This window comes from Candoia aspera, chromosome 3 (genome assembly GCF_035149785.1).
Source record: "Candoia aspera isolate rCanAsp1 chromosome 3, rCanAsp1.hap2, whole genome shotgun sequence".
Taxonomy (NCBI): Eukaryota; Metazoa; Chordata; class Lepidosauria; order Squamata; family Boidae; genus Candoia; species Candoia aspera.
In genome coordinates this window covers 167,264,543-167,288,078 of record NC_086155.1, presented here as the reverse complement: position 1 = coordinate 167,288,078, position 23,536 = coordinate 167,264,543, and the positions used below count along the sequence as shown (strand labels likewise).

The following is a 23,536-nucleotide window of genomic DNA, read 5'->3' as shown; positions in this document are numbered from 1 at the left end:
ATAAGAATATAATAAAATCTAAGTGGCAAGAGATTTTAATCAGTCAGTGAAAGTAACAGGTCCCTCACAATCACTTAGGGCGCTAGCCATCCCCAGGTATAACTATTCCCCCTCCCATTCCAAGCCTGCTGACAAAACCAGGTCTTTAGTCTTTTTCAGAAGTCCGTGAGCGATGACTTATCCTAAAATAAAACATCATTGGCATGAATTTTCTTACCAAAGAGAGAATTTTATATAAACTCCATTTGGGCACTGGAGTATTTATATTTTATATATTCCTGCAGGACATCACAGCACCCATAAAACACAGTACATTGGATGATATGGTGCGGAAAGAGAGCCATTGTCCTTTAAAATTAACTCCTTAATGAAGTTATTGTATTTATAACATATTATTCAAAAATTACAACTGTACATAACAAAAGTTTACAATCATGGATAAATACCTGCTGTAGGAGAGTTTGCATGATGAGACTTTTTTGGCAGGTTAAAGATCTGTTCCCCAGGATCAGGTGGTGGAATTGCATCTTGGCCTTGCCGAGCCTCTACAGGATCATATTCTTTCCCATCATAGTTAGCATCAAAGAATTTCTTAAACCACTGTATGAAATCAAGGTTGTCTTGGAAGCGTCCCTTTACTAATTTCTCCACTGGAATAACCTGTATATGACAAAGCAAGCCAGATCAGTGATTTAACATGCCGACAGAAGAATATCAGTACAGCATAACCATGTTTCCAAATGCCAATAACAGCAATATAATACTAAATAGTAAATGTAATAATATTACTATGCACAATGTCTCACTGTGTTCCTCCCCACAAAGTTGTGGCCCTTGTTGATTCATATTATCTACATCATTTCTATAATTATCAATAAGACATTTAATGTATTCCATGCTTTTGGTGCTCTTTAAAAGAGCAGAGAACAATTCCCTTTTGAGCCTATCTATTTATAGGACTACCAAGCCAATAAAATATTACATTTATATTAGCCACTATGAAAGGACCATCACTTTTAGAACACTATTCACTAATTTCAAACATTCCTTTTTGGTTAAAAAGAGAGTTGAATAGCGTTACAGACAGCCCTGGATTATCTGGAACCCTTTTAGTCAGGATTCATGCCTGGGTATGGAACCAAAAACCACACGTTTTCTTTTGTTGATGACCTTTGGTGGGACTGGGATGGATGAACTATTCTGCTTCTGCTTCACCTCATGACAGCATTCAATAACACTGATCATTATAATTTCCTGGACCAAGTAATTGGGTTGGGATCACAGGGCACTATTCTTCTGTAGTTCTTGTCTTACTTGAGTGGCCAGTTCTACTAATCAGTGTCCTGTCTCAGGCCAGGAACACACAATACACAAGAGGTAGTTGCAGACTTTTACTTATACCAAGTAGCAACAAAAGTTATGTGCAAACACATGCATGTAAAAGTAACCAAGTTCTCACAAGTTCAGCAACTCGCCTAAATAAAGAGTTCAAAGTCCAAGGAGCAGGCACAAGAATGGCCAGGCAGTCCAAGAGTCTAAAGCACTGGGGAGGTGGTCAGCCAGTCCAGGTTCAGAGTCAAAAGGCAAGACACAGAGAGTTAACAAACAGTTTCCAACAACGGTCTTGGGCTCATAGCTCTTCTTAAATAAGAGCAGCCCTGGTGGGGCTCATTTAGGAGGGTCAGACTGCTTCCTTGCGAGTAACCTTGCTGATTTCCTCTGTTCTGCTCTTCATTCTGCTCTCAGTGCTCTTGCATTGGGAGGGGGTGGTAATTTGAAGTCCTCATCTTTTCTGAGCAGCAGCAGCTGTCCCTGCTGATAGCTGGCTGGTCCCACCTCCTCTGCCTTCTCAGGCGGCTGTTCACCTGGTGATCCCAGAGCTGACTGTTCATCCTCCAAGGCCACTTCAGGAGTTGGCTGCCCTTCTTCATTTTCTGACTCTGCCCCCCATGACAATCAGTGGTGGTGGGTGAGGAAAGATCAAACCCTTGAGTACTCTTAATGGATGCCACAGGGCTCAGTCCTCTCTCCACTACTGTTTAACATCTACCTGAAGGTACCAGGAGAGATCATCCAGAGGTGAAGGTATCATCAATATGTTGATGATACCCAGTTTTATATCTGCATCCAGGGCCAGACAAGGTATGTTGTGGAGGACCTGACCTGATACCTGGAGACTGTTAGGGTCTGACTGAGGATGGAATCCTATCAAGAGTGGCTGTGGATTTGGAATCCAAAGAGAGTCCCTCTATGACTCTCAGTGGGATATATAAACAAACAAGTACACTGTATAAGGTTCCTGTGAGTATTGCTTGAACATCGGGTTCTGCAGGCATCCACACCTGAATGCAAAAGGAAAGCCTTTGTGTGTACAGTTTAGTAAAGACTTTCTTTCTGCAGATGTCATTTGAATGACACTAAGAAGGGGCAGGTCTTAAGAGCTCATATGAAATCATTCCAATTTTTGAATATCTTAACATGTTTGTTTATTTTCTTATATATGGGTTTAGGAAAACATAAACTATAAAGCTAGAGTGGGTTGAAAAGGCATGCTTTAAGTAGTTTTAAGCACTAATATCTACATTCATTTGTATAGGGGTCTATCTTGTTCTGTATGTTGTTTAACATCTATAAAACTGTCAGGCACGGCCCTTTGGCACTTTGTAATGGGATGCCACCAGTATCTACTGACAGTCAGCTCTATTGTGCCTTACTTTCTAATTCTAAAGAAGCAATGAGCATGTCTGAATGCTGCTTGCACTTGATAAAGGGCTAATAAGTCCAGACAAGACAGAGGCACTAAGAAGAAACCTGGACTCAGGGACTAAGATGAAGCCTATTTTGGATGGAACCGTACTCTTCCAGAAAGCTGGCTTGCAGTATTAAGAGTGCTCCTAAACCCCAGCCCCTTAACCTTTAGATTATGGCTGTGGCAAGACATGCATTTGCACGATGCTAGTACACCAACTGTGGCCCTTCTTAAACTGGTTGACCTTAATGACAGTTATCCATGCTTGGTCTTTGCTACTGCAACATGTTTTACAAGGGGCTACCCTTGAAAAGTCTCCAGAAATTACAATTGGTTCAAAAGTCTTCTAAATGATGCAAGGTACAAGCATTATATGAAATCTCTATTAAAAGATCTGCACTGGTTGCCAGTTGCTGGTGGTTGATGCCCCCAATTTAAGGTGCTGGTGTTTAAAGCTCCAAAGGCCTTTTCTGCTATCAACCTACCCCATTATTTGAGGGCCTTTTGAAGATTTCCCCTACTTCCAGAACCCACCTCTCTAGTACATAGGGGAAAGCCTTCTCTTTATCACCCCCAGGCTATGAAATGCATTCCTCAAGCAAGTGGGTTTATCTCCCACTTTCCTAGTACTTAGAAACATGGGTAAACCCATTTCAATTCATTTGTTTGTTATGATAGTGATTTTAATTTTCCCTTTTAATTATATTGTTTTTATTCTAACATTTTATAATTTATAATTTTGATCTCCAACATACATACAGTCTGTCTCCCTTAATTTAAAAGATTCTATGCTACTTAATATTTCCAAGCAAGCTAAAAACAGCTCAAATAAATAAAATATAATAAAGCATTGTGAGTAAAAAAAAAGTTCTCTAAAATGCAGCATCAAGCAGTTGCATGAAAAATCCAAGCTCAAATAACGAAGTTTACCTTATCCACATTCATTCTTTTAAATGATGCCTGCAGAAGTTTGAAATTATGAATATACTCATGCTCAAGCTTTGCTTGAAATTTTACTTTCTTCAGACTAATACACCCTGGGAACAACATATCCATGAACTGACAGTAGGCTGCTCCTAGAACAAGAGAACAGAGCCATATTAGTTGCAGTGCAAGCAGGTAAGATAACAAAGTGTCACAAGAAACAAAGTAAATAGACTTATTGAAGTTGCAAAGTAGGGTTAAACATCAAACCTCTATCTTAGTATCAAATTGAAGTAATGTGTGCAGTCAGTTTTAGCATGTGACCGCTTTTCCAAACACATCTGCATCATTAGAATTGCAACAAATGTTACTGAGAAACATTCCCATAAATACAAGAATATATTTCAAAGAAAGACAAACTAGCATACTGGTTGAACTTACAAGTGCTCAACTGTTTTTTTAAGATCCATTGATTGTCACAGTATTTACTTTTTAATGTGCTCAGAGACCTCACCAAAATTATAAAAATGTTATATTTTGTTCACAGAATGGCACCAACAGTTACAGTAGAAACTTCAGATAGCTCACAAATTTCTGACATTAAATCAAGAAAAAAGAAGCTGCCATGGCCTGAAAGCCAAGAGAACAATTTCAGAGAAACAAGCCAGAATTCAGACAAAATTGAGGGGGGAAATCAGCAAAAGTTTGTCAAGTGCAGGAGGACTTCAGTAAGAGGAAGAAAGACTAATAAATTCTGACAATCCAGGATGGCATTCACCTTAAACAGTACCAGAAACTATGGCTTATGCTGCCTGCTAGTTGACAGTGTTAAATTAATCAGCAATGGCTGTCTACTAACTGTGCTGTGGGCAAGAGCAGCCACACTTAACCATAAACCTAGCATAGACTATTACACAATGCAATCAAGGCAAAGAATCAGACTTCTAATCCAGTAAGTACTGGCAAAGTCTTGCACAAATCTACATACTGTTAATGGGCAGCATCTGTCCCTTACCACCAAAGCTGGACTGATGCTGTGTTCTTTTCAGCCAGGTCCATCTGCTTGATCAAGATTTGGCTAAATAAACCCTAAGATGCAGTGGAGCACTATATCTGAAGAGATAGGAAAGCTTTATGAACAAAGTCACTTCGTTTTCTGTGACTAAAAATTGAACTCAGATCCCTTGAAAATGTCCTCTATAGTTTTTGTGCAAATGAAAAAAGGAACCCAAAGGTTTTGGTACATTAGATTATCCTCCCCAAGTCTACAACAGAATCCAGAGCAGAAGACTGTTCTGGGAACAACATTTGGTCAGTTTTTTTTCAATGCAAAGCATCGTCCAGTCTGGCAGGATGGGCATGTTCCAGGTCCGGTCAGCTAAGGAATGTCTAAAGTACCACTCAGAGTCATTTTCGAGATAGGCGGAGGAAAAATATGATAAGTAAATAAATAAATAGCTGGCAGGGATGAGGAGACGTGCCTTTTCTGCCGTGGCACCTGCCCTCTGGAACATCCGCCCTCCTGAGGTTAGGATGGCCCTGACCCTTTTGGCTTTTCAGAAGGCCTTGAAGACCTGGCTATGTGCCTGGGCCTGAGACCCCAAGTGTGCAAAGGGCTCCGTTTCATGGTTGTGCTGACACAGACGCATTTTAATATCTCTTGGCTCTATTTATATTTTATTTTTTGTACTGTTTTAATCGTTCAACTCTTTTTTTATGATTGTTAGCAGCCCAGAGTCACTGGTTTGAGATGGGCAGCTATATAAATTGAATATAAATAAATAAATTACGAGATACACACGACCTGGTGTTTACCGCATGGGTCTTTTCCCACTACTATCAATGTGTGACATAACATTGCCACATACATGGCTATCCAAGAATGGGAAGAATAATCTAGGCCTTCACTCTGAAGTCCAAACAATGTACAATATTGTTTGGGTGAATTTAATCAATGTCTGCATTAAAAGAAAAAAAAACATTCTGCTCTTTGAGCACTATCAATTCCACAGAATTGGAAAGGAAGTTTCTATCTTTGAGAGGCCCTTCAATGAGATACTCCTTGGCTCATCCCATATACTGCAAAGCCCCCTACCTTCCTTGTTTCCTCTTTTCAAATCTTCCACTTTTCTCTTTCCATTCCATGTTGCTATTTTCTGCACTCTCCCCCCTCATCCACTCTTTGGATGTTCACTCTTTTTCTCTTTTCATTTTTTGTCTGTTGATCCTCTTTACCTTGGGGCTGTTATTTTTCTGCCTTTATGAGTCAGCAGCACCTTCACTTTCTTCTACTTTCAGCAGAGTTTAGGCATACAGTACAGCAAAGCCAAGCTACAGTCATACCAGCATCTTCATTTTCTAGGCTGCTTCTGTTCCTAAATGGAAGAGCTTAAAGGCTCTCTGGGGAAATGAAGATGGTAGGCATCACCACAGTTATCTTCTCAACAATGCAACCTCTATAAAATATGCCTGATGATTTTGCCTGAAATCCTTTGGCTGCAGTTCTTAGTTCTCATAATAAACCCATTGTCTGAGTTATAAAATGCTTCTTCTTCAACTCCTGGCTTCTCTGGTGCTTCTCATTTACATGTTTAAAATATGTAAGTTAATTACATTTATACAATTATTACTTCTACTTTGTACCCCAGGATTCATGCTGGTGGGTTTTGTTTTCTTTTAAAGTACAGCTAGAGCCTTACATGGATGTGCAGGTGTTAAGTGCTTCTATTTATTTATTAGGGTGATATAGCACCTTGGATTCAATATCCAAGTGGTGCTTTGGTGTGAGAAGGAAGCATGAACTTAGCACCTGTATGCAACACCTTTAAAGCAGTTGTGTCTTTTCCAATATCTTGCACTTGCAGTCTGTAACTGCTGCATGATCTCAAGGACACAGCTGCTTTAACACACTGCAGATAAGTGTTATGTTCACACTCCCATGTTCTCCAAAACGTATTTTGGATCAAATCCAAAACTCTGCACAATCTTACTAGTATTTCATTTACATTCTCTCTTCCCCTCAAGAGGTTCTCCAAATGTTTACCTATATTACACCCCCTATTTTAGATCGGTTAAGCAATAGTGACTTGAAGCAATCAAGAACTTGAACAGAGAGTTCCCCATCTCTACTTCTAAGAAGACACACAAATATTTTTGTTTCAATTCACTTAATATCTTGCAGATATCCACAATATAAGGGAGGCTACTGGAACATATTGCACATTTCCCAATATTATGTGTTTGCACCTGCCAAGATAAACGTCTATTTGACCATAATCAATGTTATGTAATTAGTATGCACAAGCCTAGGCAGCACTCTTGAGCTTTACTATTTACAAGTATAGTTGTCAATGCAAATACTTATGTTCTTTCCTTTCCCTAGGAGCTGCATTATCTCTCTTCCTTTCTAGACAGGAATCTGTTTCATGATACTATTTTATGTATAGAGGTGAAGCAAAGATTCAGAGAGGAAGAAGGATCATAACTAAGGCAGCTAGCATTTAAACACACATCTTACAAACATCCTTATTCAAAGCCTGAAACTCTTTTATTCAAGTCTCTTTTCCTGAAAATATCTCCAATTAGTTCATTTAAAATAAAGACAAGGATTAACACAAAATGTAGAACACTCCCCAAACTTCCTTTGTTAGCAGAACCTGTTGTGACATGAAACTAGTGAAATGAAAAGATGTTACGAGTAAACAGACTCACATTATGGGATACAGAAAGCATATCCTGCTGAGGCACAACTATCCTACTGATTCTAGTTGTCATGAGATATAACACAATTAGAAACTGGCACTTCAGGATCCAAACAATACTGGGAACTATAATAGTTCACGTCATACATGCCCTCTCAAAGATATGGGATATGCTGACTGAGCTAAGTCACATTGTAGTCTAATTTGAATTACTGTTGGAATTGATGAGATGCATATTTTAGGGGAATAACCAACCTTAGAATTGATAATGGATATCAACATGGTAGATATCTTCTGCCTTTTAGGATCAACCATCAGCAGTAACAGAACAAGTGGTCAAGAAATACGTTGCAGACTAGCACCTGGCAGAGCAGCCATGAAGGCCTAGGAAAGGTAATTAAGATGCCATATGTATATACCTACAAAGATCAGACTAGTACAAGTAATGGTATGCCCTGTGACACTCTACGGAAGTGAAAGTTGGACTTTGAAGATGCAGGATAGGAACAGTATTGATGGTTTTGAACTTTGGTGTTGGATGAAACTCCTGAGAATACCATGGACAGCCAAGAAAACAAACAAGTGTATCATCAGACAAATCAGTCCAGAGTTCTCACTAAATGCACAAATGACCAGGCTCAAATTACCCTACTTCAGACACATTATGATGTAATGATTGCCTATTCCAATAAAAGGAGTCTCATCAGTAGTTACTAGAGAAAACTAATTTATTGAATGAATAGTATGCAAAGTACGAAGAAAGCTGAGAATGAGCAAAAGCGCGCCAAATGCAAACTTAAAAAGCCTTGCTCCCGTTGCGAACCCTCCCCTCAGGCTAGCATAGCAACCCCCCCCCCAGATGCTAGCAACCATTAGAATCGGCCTGAGAAAGTAACCTTGAACAGCAGAGATAACCCAAACATACATTCCAGAAGATTACAAGTCAGCACAAAGGAAATTTACCAGCGTGGCCAGGCAGGCACGCAACTGCAGATATGACATGTGAAACGTTACGAGGAACCATAAACATCGGAACGGGAACATGACATATGAAGAGACCTAGTTCTCTGGAAAAGGCTCTAATGCTGGGAAAGGTAAAAGGAAAGAGAGGAGGATGACCGGCAGCAAGATGAATGGAGTCAGTTACAGTAGCAATGAGTGCACTGTTGCAAGACCGAAAGGACCAGGTAATGGACAGATTGCACATGGAGAAAATCTATCTATGTGGTCGCTAGAGTGAAAACCCACTTGATGGCATATTATCAATATGGATCCCCAATACCTGACAGCAGCAAATGTACAGTTGATTAAAACATAGAAAAGTGGCCTTCTCTGTTGTAGCTTCTGGATTATAGAAGTAGAATCAATTGTTATTATTCAAAAATGAACATACATGGTTATATGGTTACAATTTGGGTGCCAGGATGGAGCCACTGGGATAAATCCTGATGCTAGAGTCTGTTAGGCCCTAACCAGGTGTCTTCTGGAGAAGGGGGCACATAACAAAATGTACATCATGACACAAACACCCCAACATTATGGCTTGCTGTGGATACCCATAGGCCCTACTTCAGAATTTAAATCCCTTTATTTATCAGGGTGGCTGAAATAATTTAATTCCATCTTAGGGAAAAAACACGTTTTTTCAGAGGATGCTGGAACTGCTAATTTGCACACTATTAGTAAGTAGCAAATTATAAACATTGATGTATTTATTGTTGTTTTGGGGAACAAATATAAGTTTTCCTTGTAGAAATACTTCAGCTGAGAGGAGGTTTAGCTCAGATTTGTCTAAATATTAGACTCATGTCTTCCCATATGGAAGCTATTACCAATCCACAGTGTAAGGGGAAAGCTTGTTTCTTCATAGGAAAGTCATAGAATAGTACAGCTAGTTAATGGTATTCTTTATATATGTTGCATAACTCTTGTTGAAAGGAAGATCACTTTAAAAGAAATGTTTCAAAAGGCACCAACTGAATCTATAGGGAACCATAATTAAAGTCAGGCAACATTAAAATATGCGTTGCTTTTACCAATCTCTGGAAATAATTTTCTATTTCCTTTAAAACTGGATGAGATTTAATTTTATTTGGAGTATTGATTTAGTTGTCAATATTCATTATATTTTTAGACGGGGCTACAGAGAATTTGCAAAAGTGGAAACTTCTTTTGATCTAATTACATAGAGAAATTCTGTATTATTTTTAGAATTGAACAGAGGGCAGATGATACACTCTACCTGTCACCACACAGATCTGGCAATTGTACAACAAAAAGACAGAAATGAGAAGTCAAAAGGATAAAAACATGGATAGACGGAAACATGGCATTCTTAATTCTAATCAACTAACTTTAAAAAATAAGAGAGAAATGATAGAGGAAAAACTGTATCTATCATTTTCTCCCAAGGACAGTTTTCACTAAGGCCAAAATGAATGTTAATATCTTATCACTACAATATTGAGAACATGAACTAATCATGTATTTCAGGGCTGAGAAGCATTTGACCAGATGTTTCTATAGTTTTTCAGCATCCCTAGCCAGTATAGCCAGACTAAGAACAGTACTTCAGCAACATCTGGACAATCATAGGTCTTCAATCTTTGATTTATGCAATTAAAATATCCAGTAGGGTTTTAAAAAATATTTTTGCTTTAAAATGTTGTATGGCAAATTCTGAATTCATTATTATGCATCAAATGTGTCCAAAAGGTAACTTGGAGTACAAGTATAGTAACCATGGAGTACAAGGGAAAAGGCCACAGGACTAAAATATAAATATAAAAAAATCCACAGGAGGGATGTATTTAAATTAGGCCAATCCTAGACCAACTGAAACCTTGCAATTGTGTTTCAACAGACATTGCATCAAACACTGTGGTGGAAAATTAGAAAAAGGAAGTAGGGAAAACATGTTTGATTAGTGTTAGAGCCATTCCTGTACAAGTTACGTTACTGAATGAACTTACTGAATAAAAGAATATATAAACAAGACTAATTACAAGAATTATTTAGCCTTAAAGCCCTCTATGGTTCATATCATCTTCATTGTTCACTATGATTTATTCAGACCCAGGCTATTACAGAGACAAATGTTCTAACCATGACACAAAGAAACACCTGGTAAGCTAGGGAAAAAAAAAACTCACTGTTAAGCACATGTACTGAACTGTTGATCCATGCCTATTTAAGCAATGGGTTAAATCCAAGCTGCCTTTTTATGCCTTCAGATAATCATATTGTCAGAAATTGCAGATTGCCATCAGATTTTTTAATGAGGCCATCCTCATAGATGATGCAAATGTGAAGCCCACTGCTGAACACAGGGTCACCCCTCAGATGTAAGGTGCCTTTGGGTATTGCACTTCCCTGAACCTATAATTATTTGTTTGTTTGTTTAATTTGTAAATAATGCACACTGCTAGACAAAGATGATTTATCACAAGAAATTTCCTATAAATAGTCTAGGTATCAGAATATAATCATGGTCTCCAGTGATGGGTATAGTCCACTTTAATTCCCAGAAGTGGACAAACACCAGTATCCTGTTAGAAATACACTGACACCATTTTGTCTGTTCTTATTAAAAAAAGTTGCAACATAAAGAAGATTCATTTCTCCAGGCGATGACCAGGAAAGAGGCTGAGCTCGAAGCCCTGAATTTGCTGGATGTGACAGGGCTCAACTTTCTCAACCTTTCTATTTCACATCTATATGAATCATCCATCAAATAGGTTCAGGTATTATCAGTACGGATACCAATACTGAGTATGGATACTCAATTGTATACCTGTAACCCTGGCCAACCAAGTGATGCTTTCAAGGTCTCGTCCCAGTGACTAGACTCTAGAGGCTGTCGGGTCTGAATGGGGAGGAACAGATATGTCTCCCCAGACAAAAAAGACCAAGTGGCTATAGGTGGTTATTCCAATACCAGGGATTTTCATCTCTATTTCAGAATAGGGTGACACTTCCCCAGACAGAACTGGTACAGAATTTGTGAGTCTTCCTCAACTCACAGCTTCTAGTTCTAGAGTAGGTAGCAGCTGTGGCCAAGAAGGCCTTTGCCCACATCCATCTGGTGCACCAACTGTGCCCTTTCCTTGGCAAGGAGTTCCTTCTCATAATCATTGATGCCTTAGGCACTTTGCAAGTGGATCACTAAAATGCAGTCTACATGAGCTGCTCTTGAAAACTACAAGCTGGTCCAGAATGCAGTAGCACAAACAGGGCTCCTTCTTGGTACAATTCAAGGTGGCAGAGGACGTGGCTATCTGTGGAACTGCCTTTCTCTTATAATTTCTGCCATCTTGCAAAATTCAATAGAATGGGCTCACTTCCTATCCTATCTCTCAAGCAATGTTATATGATAGGGCTTAGGAAGTGGGCCTTCTCTATTGCAGAACCTGCCCTTTGGAACAGCATTCTCCACCCCAGGTTCAAAAAGATCTGACCCTGCTATTGTATAATAAGGCCTTGAAGACCTGGTTTTTTCCTAAGCTTTAGGATAGGTTGTGTCATGTTCACCGTTTCAATGTGCTTGGTACATCGTAATGTTTCGCATGTTATTAGCCTGATGCGGGTTTGATCTTAGAAGGGAGGAAGATTCCTCTTCAGGGAGCTCTTACCTCTTGGCTGCTGGGTTGGAATGTATTTGGGTTATCTCATGTATTCAAGGTTGCTTTCCCAGGATGTGTGGAAAACGGTTACCAGCACCTGGGAGGGGGGTGGTTGCTATGGCCGGTGGGGGGAGGGATTACGTTTGGAGCCGAGGGTTTTTAGTTTGTATTTGGTGAGCTTTTAGTCATTCTCAGCTTTCTCTGTAACTGTCATAAATTCCCTAATAAATCAGATTTCATTTAAGTAACCTCTTGTGAGTCTGAGTGTTTGGGATAGGCAACCATTACAGGTTGGGGTTTGTGGCCACCTGGACTGGACTGTGTGGGTTTATTTAAGGTGTATGTTTGTTCCCCCATTATCATCTTTTTTCTGGTTTAATGTACTGTGGTTTGATTTTTAATTTGTGGGTTGCCCAAATTCTCTGTTGCATTGGGCAGCCTTACAAATCTTTTTTTTTTTTTACTGAAGAATTTTTTACAGAGTAAAAACAGTACAAATTTAAAGAAGAAAAACAAGTAGAGAAAAGTGATAGGTAAGTAAGAAAGAAAGAAGACAGAAAAGACAGAAAAAGATATAATGAAGTGGCTTCCAATCTTCTTTACAGCTGTTATTAATGCATTTATATTTTATCGTCTCACTCTAAAGTTATATCATGGCTCCCTTCTTTCCCTATTCTACCCTTTTTAATCACCAAACCCATAAATCACAAGTTCATTTTTTTCCATTTTCAGCAAAAAGTCCATAAATGGTTTCCAATCACTGACAAACGTAGTTGTTGTCTTTTCCCTGATCAAACAAGTCAATTTTGCCATCTCTGCAAATTCTGTCATCTTCACCAACCATTCCTCCACTGTGGATATTTCAGACTCTTTCCATCTTTGTGCATATAATAATCTTGCCGCAGTTGCCACATACAAAAACAATCTTCCATAAGTCTTTTTTTGTTGTCTGTGTATTAGTCCCAGCAAGAAAAGTTCTGGTTTCAACTATTAATATTTAATTAAATCTTTAAAATTCTTTGTATCCCTGTGTATTTGAGCCCCAAATTTTCTATCTTTTTTACAAGTCCACCAAGCATGATAAAAAGACTCTTCATGTTTTCCATATTTCCAACATAGATCTGAAGTACCTTTCTAAATTCTAGAAAGTTTTTCTGGTGTCATATACCAACTGTACATCATTTTATAAATGCAGCATTACAAATCTAAATAAATAAATTTCTAGCTTTCCAGAGTTGGAGGAAGAAAACATTATTTATAAAAATTACTTGAGGTCAAAGATTTGAGTTTGCTTTATATGTGTGTTTGCTGAACTATACATGTTGATTATGTATTCGTTTAAATGTCATGTTAATTTTTTTCTTCTTTACTCCAATACAGAGATACTGTGATCAGGAAGAAGATATACTATATAGGCAATTTTTAAGTATTAACAATAAATAAATTACTAAAAGAGGTCAGATAGTCAAGCAGTTGTATGAACAGATTACAGCAACATGAAATCTAGTCCATATGTATCCTATAAATAACTAAAGCTCAATACTTTTTTTTGGTAAACTGTATTAATATACATATGGATATATCCATAGATGCTACTACTACCTGGCTATGTTTTTCAAGATCCCAGTCAAAGGGCCTTCCCATCCCTACTCCCAGAAATTCAAGGTGATCTGCATTTCAGCAGCATCTCTCCTGCAAACTATAATCCTAATTAAATAAAACCACTTTACTACAAAAAATAAACAAAAAGCAGGGAAGCAACTAGATCTAATTTTATGCTAGGACTCTGCTTCACAATCTACTCAGATACAGTATCAATCTTGAACAACCATCAAATAGGAATTATCAAATCAAATCACATCAAATCTACTATCTTTATTATGATCTTTGACCAGGAAAAAAGATATAGTTTGGTACAGCAATTCATTATCATGGAAAAAAGAAAACACTAAGACAACAAAATAACATATCTAATTAAAAGATCTGTGCAACTGTATGACTTGATGAAGATATTTGGCCACCTGGTTGTGAGTGTAGAGTTAGCATCCCTTAAAAAGTAATAAACATAAAAATATCAGTATGACCCTCAAATATAGAGATGATTGGGGAGATCAAAGCACGTCTTGGGGCATCATAAAAAGGACACTGTATGAGAACATGGGCAAGAGTTTCTACCTCCCTGGATCCACAAGAGAAAAGTCCCTTTAAATAAGGAGTCCCATGAAATCTTCCCCCCAGCAGTGCTGAAGGGAGGGCATCAAAGCAGGCTCTGAAAAAGGCCAATTATCAGAAATTAATTTCTGTACAATACCTATATTGTTCTGTGACTGAAATCCTATCTTGCCATTTGCTGCAAAAGCAACTGATCTATCCTGCTCTTTCTAAGAACCAAAACAATGTGTTTCACAGTGAAAAATACTGAGCCACTCTATGATCTGTATTTATTTAGCAGCAATGGGTTGCATTTACTTTATATCTTGTTCTCAAATTAGAAAACTAGATGTAACTCCTTCTCAGATATAGAAGCTGAATGTTAACTAGCATGATGTCATCTATTTCTTTACAAGGAGCCACCTAGGGTACTGTATAAGCAAACACAGCTTGGGTGAAACATTATGAAGAAGGAAAGCTGCTTACAGTATATCTTGAGTGTGTAATATTCTCCAGTAAGCAGCCAGAGTGCAGCACAGGTTACCCTGTGCTTTCTGACAGCCTGCTGTAATGTGCCAGATGATTTCAGTTCTGTAATGTCTAATTTTAGACTGCAGTTCTACTAATGTCACTTTTGCAAAGCTGGAATCCTTCATGCATACAAGAGGCCTAACAGTCTTAATTCTGGGTGTATGCATGTTCTCAACAGGAAATGAATTGTGAGGATTCCAGAAAATACAGTTCAGTTCTATATATATTTTTGCACTTGAAAGGGAAAGCCACAACATGTACAGTTCTGGTAATCTCATTTACTATTAAAATAGCCTCATGAGTGGGCAAAACAGAGTGCAACATTTTGGAGCAAAATCTCTCGCATTTCATCTGGCTAATGCACTTGCTTAGCTATATGTATAGGTCATAAGGAAATCATCAACTGAAGCCTATAGCTTGGGTTAGTTCTACCTATCTATATGGTACTTTGTCCATATTACATCTATATTTAGCCTAAACTGTCTCTTCTACTATATAATAAATCATGGTTTATGAAGCCATGGCCATGTGGCTCCCTCACTCACTGACTTCAGATACTTGTTAGCATTAAACCAAATTCTATACTGTCCAAAATAGTGTAGAATTCTGAAGTTTCTTCAGAGTTCAGCTAAACATATACAGAACTATAGCTGGGTGGAGAATGAGCAATGCATAGAGCCTTCCTTACGCTCTCAGCCACCACATATTAAGCTGAAAGGTCTGTACAGGATCTATACCCATTTTGGCATGTACTTGAGTACCACTCTTCATGCATTCTAGAAACCCAAGTGGTCCTAGACCGCACAGTGAACCATACATATGTCCACAAAAATGTGGACATAGTTTTTACTGAGACTTTTAGTTGACTGTATGGAGCTCAGGAAGAGAAAATATGGGACTACATACCTCATTCTTTATCACATTCGAAGTGCTCCACACCGCCCACGGAATGCGTGGAGAAAGTCATTTCTCAAATAAGAAAAAGAAACTAGGGGGAGAAAAGAGGATGTAATCACAATATTCAACTTCCAGAATCACAGTTTATGAAACCCTGATATAATGAAGTGAAGATACTTCCTCTACATATGCTCAAAGGTTGCCATATTGGTATGGATCATGGAAGGACAAAGAATGGAGAAAGGCATAAGCTAAGTAAAGTACTGTTATTCTTGCAAACAGGAATTTAAAAGAAATCCACCAGGGATTTCAAAAGGAAGGAATCCAATGATCACACGTAAACAACTGAAGCATGACAAGGGCAAAAGAATTCAATAGAATGCCGGTGTACATCAGTCTCTGGTCAAAAACCTACAGAAAGTAACAGGAACATTAGTTTCCGAAAAATGCAGCTGAAAAGGAATTCATATTTCTAAAATTGTACATGAAAAATTAAAGATATAGAAAATACTTTTGAAGATTTTATGTATGGAAATTTGTATAAAAAGGTTTCCAAAATAATTCATGTTAAACTGCTACACTTAGAAGTCTGGGGGGGGGGAGGACAAATAATAACATATGCATCATGATGTCTTCATGTAAATGACATGATTTACAGGCTTGCATCAGTCACTGTGATACAACTGACACAAATTACATGATCATGTCACTTGCACAATGACACGTGTCCTTTTGACATCATTGTGGCTTGTTACTGATGCCTATGCTACTACATATGCATGGAAAGACTGCAAATATAAACAGATACTGTTTGTTATTGGCCCTTTAGTCCAAGCTAGACCAAAATACTGCCCTAAAAGCAGAAAAGATATAAATGGAGCCTGTATCAAATGGCATATAAACATTCTGTGGAAACTTAAGAGAAGCATGTGAGTATAACGGCAATCCTGGCTCTTCTTTGCTATTATTTGTCCTTTGGCTGGGTCTCAATTTGGCAGTATCCAAATATAATGCAGTATAATGCAGTAAACTGTACATGTTTACAATCAGGAATAAAGTGAGCTTTTGAAGTAGAGGTACTTGCATTTGCAAATTTCCTAGCTCAAATGACTGCTGGCTGAATCAGCATCACAAGCCATCTTTGAACGGACTTCCTCTACTTTGATTCTATTCACACCTCCCTCCATCCTATTTCCTTTCAGCCATGCTGGACTGAAATAACTCATTGCTGCAGCGCAAAAAGCAACCCAGTGCAGTAGTACTGTAGTATTTCTTGTCCGAGATTCTTCAGTTTGGGCAGAATAGGTAGAGACTGAAACCGGCTACAAACTTCAAAAAAAGAAAGCAACCTAAACCTGGAGACAACTAGTTAGGGTTTCTGTGCCTCACTGCTACCAACTAGTGGTCATCTGGTATTTTTCAACAGGTTCTAATAACCATAGATAAAAGAAAAGTTACCATTCAGCATTAACGAGCAGCCTTCATAAAACTGATCATTTGTCTAAAAGTATTTATTTTGCTCTCTCTCACAACTGTTGGCTGTCCAAGAATTGAGCTTAACTCAAGAGAGGCTTTGTATTTATTATTCTGCTGGAGGCTGGGTTGCAGAATGTTCTTAAATTTTGGGCTCTCAGATTTGTTTGTTAGCATTAGTTTTAGACATCTTTTAAAGTTACATATTCTAAATTATGGCTGAAATCTCACAAGGTTGCCAGACATAGTGAGATTTCACTATTCTTATCCTTCCATTTTTCTCCTTTTAGGAAAACAACTGGGGGGAAAAAACAAGCATAGCTCAAGATGTCCCATCCAGGGATTTTTTTTGATAAAAACAAAAGAGGATTTGAACCTGGTTTTAAAGGCACATTTGGATAGCTTGGCATACAATTCAGCATTTCTCAATTTGGTTAACACTTGCCTAACCAATTGCACATGTTCCCTCATGGTTTTTTAATATATTAACACATCATCTAAATAAACCAAAACCCCATTGAACAAGTGGTCGTGCAAGACCTCATTTATCAATTGCATAAAAACCCCAGGTGCCCCAGCCAATCCAAACGGTAACACTTTATACTGAAAAGCCCCAAATGCACAATTAAAAGCTGTTTTCCATTCATCCCCCTCCCGAATGCGAAAATACGCCTCCCTTAAGTCCAATTTAGAGAAGATTTCCCCCCCCCCGCCAAGCGGGCTAACATTTCCTTGATGACCGGGAGGGGAGATTTGTTTAATAGGGAGACTGCGTTTAACCCACGGAAATCCGTGCATAGTCTTAAAGTTCCGTCTTTCTTTGATCTAAAGAGTACTGGAGCACCCACTGGTGAATTGGCTGGTTCTATGAAGCCCCGCTGTAAGTTTTTGTCTATGAATTCACGAAGGGTAGCCAATTCCTTTGGGGTCATTGCATATACCTTTGGTCTGGGCAACTTGGCATTGGGAAGAATTTCAATGGCACAGTCAGTTTTCCGATGAGGCGGCAGCCGATCTGCCTCCTTCTCCCCAAACACATCGGCAAAGTCCTGGTATTGGTCCAGTAGCCCTTCCAATGGTACAGCGAGGGTATGCAGCATTGACACTGCTGCCCTCCCCACATTGCTATCCTCCTCCTCATCATCCCCAGGAGGGGCTTTATAGAACCCATCTGCAAAAGTAACAGTTCGGTGTACCCAGTTTATACTAGGGTTCTGTTGAACAAACCAAGGCATCCCCAGAATGACCAAGGGACCACCCACCGGTGCAACCACAAAGGGCAACTTTTCCCAGTGGCTACCCAGTTGCAAAGCCACTAACGCTGTAGACTGGGTGACCGGTTTTCCCCCCGATATAGATCCATCCAATTGGGTGAAAATCATGGGACGTTTCAACGGGAAGGTGGGTAACTCCAAAGCAGCTACTACATCAGGATGCATTAAGGAATGTGAGCATCCCGAATCAATCATAGCCCATAGTTCCACAGTTTTTGTACGTGAACCGAGCTTAAGTCTCACGGTCAATGTTGGGAAATTTCCACTCACCGAGACATGATCGCGCCCCTCTTCTTCCACCTGCTCCTTGGCGCTTTTTAGAGCAGGTGGCTGGAGTTTTCCGCCAGTTGGGAGGCTTCTTTTTCGTCTTGTCCACCATAAAACAAGTCCACATCCTCCACCAGCTCTGCTACCGTCGCTTTCAGCTTCCTCGGTGCCACTGGTGATTTCCCCGCCGATCTGTCTCTCCGTTCCTCTGGTTTCCTGCGGGGACATGCAGCTGCCAGGTGCCCCTCCTTTCCACACCGCAGGCACAATCCTTTGGCAAAACGGCTTTCTTTTTCTTCTTGCCACGACCATCTCACTGGTTTGCTAGCAGTAGCTGCTGGCCTTGTAGGTTTCCCCATCGCTTGTTGTTTGGGACCTCTTTTAGTTTGAGTATACTTAGCTTGGGCTTGCTCAACCTTTGCAGCCAATTGTATCCACTCATACAGCGTGGCTGGGTCGCCCCGTACAACTGCCCATCGTAGTATATCTGGTCTTAGTCCATCTTTGAACATCTCTACAAGGGTGGTGGCAGACCAATCCTCTACTTTGCCGGAGAGTGCTTGAAACTCCAGCGCATAATCCGACACTGATCTGGAGCCTTGAACCAACTCCCTTAGAGCTACCTTTGCTTTTTCCTCAGCTAGAGGATCACCAAAATGCATTTTCATTGCCCACATGAAATCATCAAAGCAATCCAACTCCAAAGCGTCCATGTCAACCAGTCGCACGAACCAGTCTGCTGCCCTCTCCTCTAGTTGGGTCGCGACAGCATTAATCTTAGCCCGCTCAGAACGAAACACGCTCCCAAACTCTTCCATATAGCTGTGTGCATTAGTCAAAAAAAATGACAGCTTTGTAGGATCCCCATTAAACTTCACATTAAAGTCTCGATATCGGACCCGGGTTGGGCTATCGTGTCTCTTTTTGTGCTTAGCCTTTCGTGGCTGTGGTGGCATTTCCTCCTGCACCTCTGGCGCTATTTCTTGAGCCTCTGCCAGTCGAACTTTCACACGTCTCCCCCCCTCCCGGCTCCATCCTCTCTCCTTCTGCTCCCTACTTGGGGAAGGTAAAGAGGCTTTCTTTGGAGGCCTGCTCGGCGGGGGCCCTCCCCCCCAATATTTCCGTTGCTTTCCCTGTTTGTCTACTGGGGGAGGGGGGGTTGGGGACGCAGAGGTGTCAGGAGAGTCACTACCTTCTTCACCTCCCGTCTTTTCCTTTTTCTGAGTGTCCCTGGTAAAGGTTAACTTTGCCAACAAATCCTCTATGGATTTCATCCTCGCCTCCAGCTGCTGGGATTTCTCCGTCTCCATCTCCATTGATGTCACTGCTCTCGTCCTTTTGGTGATCTGCACGGTCGGAAACAGCGAGGAGTACACCGGCTTGGCTGGGGCTGATGGCGACCCATACAAGGGTCCCTCCGTCTTCTTGACTACCACTGACTTCACTGCCTTCTCCGTCTCGCGACTGGAATCCGTTGCCTCGGAGAGGTCATCCGACCCTGGCGTGGGAGTCCCCTCTCTCCGCGGTCCCATGGGCTCTTTCTCCCCACCTCTGGAGAGCTGACTTTCCCCCGAGCCGGTGGTTGAGGTTGGGGCAGTTTCAGTCATCGCTAATTAAACTCCTCACAGGAAACTGGATGGATGCTAGCGGACTGATATTAAAGATTCTCAGCTTTATGTAATGATTGCCTATTCCAATAAAAGGAGTCTCATCAGTAATTACTAGAGAAAACTAATTTATTGAATGAATAGTATGCAAAGTACGAAGAAAGCTGAGAATGAGCAAAAGCGCGCCAAATACAAACTTAAAAAGCCTTGCTCCCGTTGCGAACCCTCCCCTCAGGCTAGCATAGCAACCACCCCCCCAGATGCTAGCAACCGTTAGAATCGGCCTGAGAAAGTAACCTTGAACAGCAGAGATAACCCAAACATACATTCCAGAAGATCACAAGTCAGCACAAAGGAAATTTACCAGCGTGGCCAGGCAGGCACGCAACTGCAGATATGACATGTGAAACGTTACGAGGAACCATAAACATCGGAATGGGAACATGACAAACAACTGGAAAGCCAATGGAGATACTGATGGTCATCAATTTATATAAAACAATCTAATGGTGCTTCCAATTTTTATAGTCCGTATTAGCGTGCAATTCTTCACTTACCACTCTTAAAAAGCTAACAATTTTTTCAAAGAAATCTCTCAACTGGAGAACTGTACATTATTCATAAGTTATCATTTTCTAACAAAAGCAATTCCTTTTTGTAGGCATATCATATACTTGGAATGTTTCCCCATAATATAAGTAAAAAAAGCTGTTGTACTTCCTTACTCAGGATCAAATACTCTGCTGCTACTTTTACTTTCACAACTTCAATAACTGAGTGTAATACATCTAAAATAATTTGGGCATGGGTCCCAGAACCAATTCCTTTCACATGTGAACCAATTAAGAACATCCCAGAAGAACACAGTGGCAAACCACTTCCTATGAAAACTGTGTGAAGGTATCCAGGTTTTTACTGAGAATCAAGCTCCACTCAGGACTATATTTACTATTTTAATTCCACACATTACATTTTACAAAGTTTCTAAAGTTGTCCTCCCCATCCTTCCTACAAACAGGTGGTTCTATACTCAGTATAAACATAAAAGCAGTTTCTACACCATAATTATTACCCAAAAGTTTACTTATTAAAAATTACATTTTTTAATCATCAAGAAATATTAAGAGCATAGGCATTGGTTCAATTTGCTGGTTGATATAGGCACAGAGACTGAGGAAAGCGTGTCTTTAAACTTTATGTCTAAGCTTATCTCTATGTAAACATAGAAGTCAAGAGACTCAGTCACAAATATGAACGTGAGAAATTTAAATGAATATATACTGCAAAACAATATGTAATTAGAATTGCAAGAAAATGGAGGAATCATATTACATCCCTTCTGGGATGTCCTGAAATCCTTATCAGAGAAGCATGGGCAGAGACTCAGAAAGGACAAATTATCAGATGGGATCAAGACAAGTTGATGCATCACTTTACTAAGTTTCTAGCCAACCTATTAAAATGATTAAGCCTTTCTAATACACAGAATTACCTTCTAACTCAAACACTCAGGCATAAGGGGTAGATTAACAGAAGTCCTAACTGCAACTTATTCATCAAGATAAATGCCAAATCTGAGCTTTAACCAGCTAATTTCCTGTCAACTGTCAATCCACCAACAAATTCAAACTCCAGAGTGGAAAAGCACATTAAAGAGCATTATCAGCATATTCACAAGCACAAACTTGTCTCAGCTTGCATAGTGCCTTATAATATTCATTATTATCCTCCCTTCAAAGCCACAATCATCTCTATCTTCCACAATCCTCAACTCCCCTCAGACTAATAAAATAGTATTCATTGAGCATTATCTGTTACTTATTGATAATTATCTGAGTATTTTGACTGTACATATTAACATACAATAGCTATAATGGATAGGATAAGCATACTAAAAGTTATGGCACATGTGCAATTAAGTCATATTGCACCTACATTAGTATTCATCTGTCAAGGATCACACATTTTCCTATTATCAAAATCTTACAATGGCTCTTTAATAACATATTGTAACGGGTAAAAGCATATGTTGCTTTGGAAGGAAAAAAAAGAAAGATGAAACAATATACATTAATGAAATTAAACAATAGTATAGATTAAATAATATATACATTAAACAATATACATTGGCTATTCATGATCTGGATTTAAATGCTGTTCTTTAATCATGTCAGGCTGCTCAATTAGATATTCATTCATTCATTCATTCCTAAAAGCATTGTTGCCACAACTACTATAGTTGCTCTCAAGCCTTTTAAAAATTATAAAGTCTTCTGCCTATGTGAGTTCTGAGATGTACTTAACCAGGCTAGTATAGGGCTGTCTACAACAGTTATAACTAAATTACCAAAGTAGTTCAAATCTAGACATGACCCGCATGGAAACGTCATAGAAGCAGCCGTAATCATGCAAATTCATCCATTCGTATTCTAAAGGTGCCAAACTTGGATGTATCCTTGCCTCCCTTTAATGTTTATGTTAATTCTATAGTACAGGTGTCCTAGTACAGTACTTTAACCACTACACCACACCATCGCTCACAAATAAAATGAATAAATTTATAATTTATGGAAGTAAAAGGGTAATTTTATACAATGGTGGTATGCATAGCTCAGAGATTTGGGAATATTCCAAACAACATTTTGTGTCCCCTCTAGGCAATGCCAGTTTTCCTCTGTTCCAGGAGCAATTCAGCAGTTTCTTGAAGCAAATTTTGAACTGGAAGTGTTTTGTGGTCTCCCTGACTTGCAGCTTCCAGACAAAGCAGGCCTAATTCAGGGTCAGACCATCACCCAGAGCATGAACAGCTTTCAGTTCATAAGATCTACTTCCAGAAATTGCTCAATTGCCTCTAGAATGACATGGTCTGGAGGAGATCTGGCATGGTCTGGAGGAATATAATGTTCCAGAGTTATTAAAACATTCCTGTCTCAGATCAGTGAGTTTTATACTTCCCTACGTGCAAGCATATCCAGAACAATTAGGAAAATAAAGAGCCACCTTGGATTAAGACTAATGGTCAGTAGCTAACCAACCAACTACAAACAGAAGAAAATAATAATTGTGAGCTTGAAAGCCAGTTAAGGTTACTGTGGTGTTCTGATCTCTTCACACTGCTGACTTACTTTTCGTACATTGTGAATATTTATACTGTATATATAATATTCTACATCAGAACTCAATTATAAAAGAAAATAGGTTAAGTCTGTGGTTCTACCCCTACTCCGCACAAGGTAATTTTTAATTTACAAGAGTCCACTCTAAAAGTTCTATGATACTTACCTTCTGTGAAGATAAAGTCTTTTCAGAAAGCAACATTTTAGGAAAAGGTAACACAGTT

General features: G+C 39.3%; 1 protein-coding gene across 5 annotated transcripts in view; it reads right to left on the bottom strand.

Annotated features, from left to right (window-relative positions):
• The window catches only part of MAPRE2 (microtubule associated protein RP/EB family member 2), an 81,013-nt gene that overhangs the window by 7,786 nt on the left and 49,691 nt on the right, over window positions 1-23,536 (bottom strand). For all 5 annotated transcript variants that reach the window (XM_063299244.1, XM_063299245.1, XM_063299242.1 and 2 more), the window contains 2 exons: window positions 3,680-3,825; window positions 447-660 (listed from right to left, as the gene is read on the bottom strand). In XM_063299244.1, the coding sequence (XP_063155314.1) occupies window positions 447-660; window positions 3,680-3,825 (360 nt within the window). The remainder of the gene's footprint in view (window positions 1-446; window positions 661-3,679; window positions 3,826-23,536) is intronic.